General features: G+C 44.8%; 1 protein-coding gene across 1 annotated transcript; it reads right to left on the bottom strand.

The window, feature by feature from the left end:
* Nucleotides 1-5,327: 5,327 nt before the first annotated feature.
* Nucleotides 5,328-6,402, bottom strand: LOC123107375 (uncharacterized). The gene is made up of 3 exons (XM_044529359.1): nucleotides 6,048-6,402; nucleotides 5,608-5,946; nucleotides 5,328-5,510 (listed from the first exon to the last, which is right to left on the bottom strand). Exons 1-3 carry the CDS (start codon nucleotides 6,051-6,053, stop codon nucleotides 5,457-5,459), a joined length of 399 nt encoding a protein of 132 aa, XP_044385294.1. The 5' UTR covers nucleotides 6,054-6,402; the 3' UTR covers nucleotides 5,328-5,456.

Genomic DNA, 6,402 nt, shown 5'->3' on the forward strand with positions numbered 1-6,402 from the left:
CACATAGTTGTCATCGTACTCTTCTTCTTCGTCGTCTTCCATCATAACCCCTATTTCTCCGTGCCTTGTCCAAACATTATAGTGTGGCATGAAACCCTTGTAAAGCAGGTGGGAGTGAAGGATTTTCCGGTTAGAGTAAGACCTCGTATTCCCACATTCAGTGCATGGACAACACATAAAACCATTCTGCTTGTTTGCCTCAGCCGCATCGAGAAACTCATGCACGCCCTTAATGTACTCGGAGGTGTGTCTATCACCGTACATCCATTGGCGGTTCATCTGCGTGCGTTATATATAATTAAGTGTCCAAATTAATAGAAGTTCATCATCACATTAAAACCAAAGTACATACATAGTTCTCATCTAACAACATATAGCTCTCTACAGGATCTAATTAATTAAACCATACATTGAAACTATGTAAAACATTTCAATGCGAAAACAAATGCGATCATAATCGCAACCAAGGTAACAATTGATCCAACGGCATAATGATACCAAGCCTCGGTATGAATGGCATATTTTCTAATCTTTCTAATCTTCAAGCGCATTGCATCCATCTTGATCTTGTGGTCATCGACGACATCCGCAACATGCGACTCCAATATCATCTTCTCCTCCTCAATTTTTTTTATTTTTTCCTTCAACAAATTGTTTTCTTCTTCAACTAAATTTAACCTCTCGACAATAGGGTCGGTTGGAATTTCCGATTCACATACATCCTACATAAATAAAATCTATGTCACGTTGGTCAGCATAATTTTCATAAACAATAAATGAATCAATAGCTATAAAGATAATATATATACCACATCCGAATCATAGACAGGACGAGGGCCGACGGGGACGGATACCAAAACCATCGCACTATATAAGATGCAATAATAAAAGTAAGAAAATAATACAAGTATCTATGTAAACATACAAGTAAGAATATTTTTTCCTTTCAAAAAGAAGATAAGAACAAGAGGCTCACCATGGTGGTGCCGGCGATGAGCTCGGCGCGGGTGATCGATGGCGGTGAAGACGGGGACGGAGCGTGATGGACCGCTAAACCTAGACAAATATTAAGGAAAATGGAGCTTGAAGGTCGAGTTTGAAAAGGAGAAAGCTTAAGTAGTGTGGCTCGGGCGTTCCATCGAACACCTTGTGTGCATAGGAGGTGAGCTAGAGCACCACCAAGCCCTCTCCCCCTCGGCCAGAAAAAAACAGAGCAGTGTGCTCTGCTCTTACGCGAGGGGGTATATATAGGCACCTCATTGGTCTCGGTTGGTGGCATGAACTGGGACTAAAGGGGAGCCTTTGGACCCGGTTCATGCCACCAACCGGGACCAATGATGGTGGGCCAGGAGCGAGGCCATTGGTCCCGGTTCGTCCCACCAACCGGGACCAAAAGGTCCAGATGAACCGGGACCAATGGCCCACGTGGCCCGGCCGCCCCCCTGGGTTCACGAACCGGGTCCAATGCCCCCATGGGTCCCGGTTCTAGACTGAACCGGGACTAATGGGCTGACCCGGCCTGGACCGTTGTCCCCTTTTCTACTAGTGGTACTAATATCAGCAAGTTCTTGTTCGATAGATTTCTCCAAAGAGGACATGCCTTCATCATTGCCTTGGGGAACAAAATTCTTGGCTCTCTTGATGTTTGGCCTTAGAGGTTGCAATTTTTGTTGGAGAAAACATAGGTTTCTCCTTCTAAGGTTTATATGCCTTGTGATTGGTGTCCATTTTGAATTTCTAATCTTTGACCACATGGTTGATTAGTACTATATAGAGCAAACGAACAACTATTCTCTTGACAATATAAAGTTGCATTGATTTTCTCATATACAGATGATCCATAACATTGAGTGCACAGTTTTGATAAATTGAGAACTAGTAACTTCTTTGAGAACCTCGTCAGTGGTGTCTCCCATTTAATTAGACAGTTCAGAGTAAATCACGCGTGTCTAAATTGTTTAGCATTTAACATATTGTACATATGGACCTACACAAGGAGATCACAGGGTGCGTTCAATAATAAGTGATAGAAGCATGTGATCCTGGTTGTGTTTTGTTCTTTTCCGATGCGAAAAATTGTTCTAGAATCATGATTAACCAGGATCAATAAATACATAGCGGCAATCTAGTATATCTAAATAGCTAGCTCCCATTATAAGAATTCTCTTGGTTATCCTTAAGCCACATCACCCAAATGAAATTTATCGTTGGATATACTAGATCAGTTTACAATAGCCATAAGATCTACACATCGGGAGCCGGTGCACCAACCACGTATAGTATAGTAAGAGGGTGTTTGGATACGTTTTAGTCTCATGACTAAAAGTAGTGGGACTAAAATTTGGTAGCCTCACTCATGCTTGGATCCAAATACTAAAGAGACTAAAATCAAGTTAATGAGCATTTATTATCCTTCAAACCCTCCAATCCAGAACTCGTCTGTGTTAAAGGAGAGGAGTTAAATGAGGAAAGAGAGGACTAATCCACATTTTAGTAGGGGTACCTCTGACTAAAATATTTTAGTCTCAAGACTAGATTTAGCCTCTCTTTAGTTAGGGGTGCTTGGAACTTTAGCCTTTTAAAAAGACTATTTTTAGTCAGACTAAAATAAGTCCCTTAGATCCAAGCACCCTCTAAGCCACACATGCATGCAAACGCAGTAACTCACAACAAAAGAGTGTTTTAATCAAGGAAAAGATACTGTCGCGTGCATGCAGCTCATACTCTGGTGCTCTATGAAAGAAAAGTGATGCATGCATGCATGCATATTTTACTTGCTTCTATTTTGCACGTATACATAGAGATGTAGATTTATTTATTTATAAAGTATTGATAAACAAGTTACCTTGCTACATAAGAAACCGTAAAGACACTAGCTAGATTGATTAGTCCAACACAGTTTTTATTTCATACAAATTCCCGCAGCATCGCGCGGGGCGTTCTCTTGTTCTAAAGATCGAGAGTTCAAAGTCTAAATTTGACTAATTAAGCCTATAGATTTTTGCGTGTCAACAAAAGGACCAATGACGATGCGGGTGCTGTGTGAAGTATGGTGCAGCTTTGCTGCTGGTAAATGCGCGTGGCGCTCAGCCGGCCGGTACCGGTGGTGGAGACAACCACGATGATGGAAGTAGGCGTAAATGGATGGATGGACGGCAAAGAGCACTGTAAATGCGCACCATTAATGCCATAATGTATCACCCTACTTTTTGTCTCTAGATGTAGTATAGGCTGGGTGTGAACAAGAATGTTCGGATCGATCTTATGATCATGCTGTACAGTAGCTTACAGGGAAAAAAATGTAGAATTTCAAGCATGAAGAAGAACACATACGCACGTGAAAGTTGATAGAAAATATATAGTAGCTAAAGTATAAGTATATCAACTGTATAGGACGTTTTAGATCAAAATTAGCTTACAGAGGGAGCACTATATACAGTAGCTAAAGTATGTCAACTGTAGTAAGGCACAGTACAGTTTTGTATTGTCAGAGAAAACTCGACATTGATAACACGAATCTTAAAATGTTTTCAAAATTCTTGAAAAAATTCAACATTGATAATAGATGTTCAAAATCAAAATTCATAACACATGCCGAGAAACAAAATCGACACCATATACTAGAAACTAATGCAATTTTGACATTACATTTGGCATATTATCCATAGTGAAGTTACGTGACAGTGAAGGCCATCAGGGAGAAAATATTACTGCAAATCGATCATTTTGTCTGGGTACTAGATGTTGGATAGACAAATATCAAAGGGCAAGCGAACAAACACGTGGTTGGATGGTTAGAAGGACTGTGGTATCCCCAGCCCATCAGGATTCAAATCCTGATGCTCGCATTTATTTCTGGATTTATTTCAGTATTTCCGGCGATGCGCATTCAGGAGAAGACGTTTTCGTTGACGGCGAGGTGCCTACGGTGACTTCGTAAATTTCAAGATGATATGCCGGCTCAGTCTCTCGAGGGTGCTCATAGAGATAGGTGTGCGTGTGTACATTCATAGGGATGAGTGTATGCACGTGTATATGAGGTTTGCGTTTGTATTATGTTAAAAAAATATCAAGGGGCAAAAACACGTCGACACGACTGCACGGTTTACTTTTTTAGGGTGACTACAAGGTTCACTGGTGATAATAGGAAAGGTCATGTCAAGGAAGGGGTGAACAGAGCGTCGATCGTTGAGAAGAGCGGTTGGAAATGGAAGCAGTCTCGTCGGCAGGCTTGTCCGATAAGACACGCTTGAAACCCGGAGGGCAGGGCAACATTCCCGGTGAAAACTCAAGCCTTGTTTTGTTTGAATTTTGAACCAAAATTTGGCCGCTCAACGAGAAGGGAAAATGCACGACATGTTTTTCCAAGAAGGGTCCGCTGTTGCACCTAGCTAGTAGACTGGGGAGGTACTCCCTCCATCCGCGAATAAGCATACATCTAGCTTTTATCTTAAGTCAAAGTTTTAATATGTTGATCAACTTTTTAGAAAAAGGTAGCAACATTTATGACTATGTTGATCAACTTTTTAGAAAAAGGTAGCAACATTTATGACACTAAATTAGTATCACTAGATTCATTTTAAAATATACTTTCGTAATATACCAATTCAATCTTATATATGTTACTACTATTTTTTATAAGGTCGGTCAAAATTTTAAAATGTTGACTTAGAACAAAAGCTAGATGTATGCTTATTCGCGGACGGAGGAAGTAGGACCGAGTTATCTCTGCGGTTCTGTTCTTGTACTGGTACTAGTATGCGGTTCAAGGACTACACCCACAGCCACAGGTCTTCGCTCGACCTCGATCTCGCTCTAGTCGTCGTACGGATTTGTGACTTTTGGCCTTGCTCCATTTATGTATGCCAAAAGCAGCCACATGCCGAAATAGTTACTCTCACAGTCTCACTCACTGCGGTGGACACACATGGCTGCGACGGTGTGTGTGTGTGTGTGTATGGCTTGGCCGATCGAGCTGAATGACACGGCTGCCTGCGACAGTGTGTCTACATGGCACGCGCCAAGAAACCAGTGAGTTCACAGCAACTACTGCCCAGCTGCGGTAATCAATGCGCGTACCAGATTCACCAGACTTGACGGCCCCACGCGAACTGCTGCACCTCATGCATGCTCACCTAACAGCAGAACGGTGGGCTGTACGTGCTTGTTTATCTGTGTGCCATCTCTGAGTGAATCCCCAGAAACTCACTTGCACACCTTACACAAAATGAAGCGGAATTCTAACCCCTCTGTAAACCAATATAGGGCGTTTTAGAGACATGTAATGTTACTGCCACGAGCCAAGAAAGCGCATACACTCGGAGAGAGACAGGACATACACTCTAAATTACATACTGGGCGGAAATATATAGGAGTGTTATCCAACAGAAAGGGCAAATAAAAACCACCGATGAGGACGCACGCAGCATCCCATCGATCATCACGGCATGTTGGGTTCAGGAGGCGACGCATGAGCTGAGGCCCAGGCATCCCATCCACAGGCTCCACTTCTGCATTCAAAGCGCATTCAAACAAAGAGCAATCAGCTCCAACAATCACGACAAAAATAAAGAGAAACATTCTTTCTTGGCGGCCGTACGTCCTTACCTTCGTTGGCCGCCGGTGGGAGGCGAGCTCCGGCGGTGGCACCTGGTACAGGTCCCCGTCGACCGGGCGCACCACCCGCCTGGAAGCGTCCCAGGACGCCTTCGAATGCTCCCGGGACACGTCGCCCTCGTGCCGCCTCCTCGCCTGCTTCTTGGGCGTGGGTTTGCGCGGGGCCGGCGAGTACCTGAACCACACGTCGCTGCAGGCCTCCGGCTCCGGCTCCTGCGTGGCATAGCACGCGGCCGGTGCAACAACGGCCGGCGGAAGTGCCTGCTGCTCGTGGTGGTGGTAGTTGTAGTTCCACTCCCCGAACGCCGGCACGCGACGCCTCCTCGCCTTCTGCAAGCAAGACCAAAAGGATAACGAGGACTCCGATTCTGGGTCAGTGAACTTACTGGCATGGACGCCTTGCCTGGCTGGCTCAGTCACAGGACACTTACCGCCATCTGGTTCAGCACGGGGAAGAGCGGACAGAATGAGATACGAAGTAGGAGTAGAAGAGGACGACGACGAAGAAGAAGGGAAGCTGGGGCCGGTGAGTGAGTGGGGCTACGAGGTTGAAGAGAATGGAATGGAAGCTCCTCCAATGGCTGGCTGGCTGGATGTGCGTGTATTTATAGCGACGCAGCACGTCGAAGCGAGGAGTGGGGCTTGGGACCGGCAACGTTTGACAAGGAGCGAGCAAGAGAGGGGGGAAGCTCGAGCGGTATGGAAGGCCGACCCTTTTCAGCAGCGGGCTATGCCGCTATGGTACTCCATCGGCGCAAGACAGGGGTGCAGATGAATGGAGGGAGG

Source organism: Triticum aestivum, chromosome 5A (genome assembly GCF_018294505.1).
Source record: "Triticum aestivum cultivar Chinese Spring chromosome 5A, IWGSC CS RefSeq v2.1, whole genome shotgun sequence".
In the NCBI taxonomy this organism is placed as follows: domain Eukaryota; kingdom Viridiplantae; phylum Streptophyta; class Magnoliopsida; order Poales; family Poaceae; genus Triticum; species Triticum aestivum.

What these genes read in the sequence shown, in the direction of transcription:
- LOC123107375 (XM_044529359.1), bottom strand. An exon ending in CCCACCGGCGGCCAACGAAG is followed by an intron (nt 5,511 to 5,607) that starts GTAAGGACGTAC and finishes CTTTGAATGCAG; the next exon opens with AAGTGGAGCCTGTGGATGGG.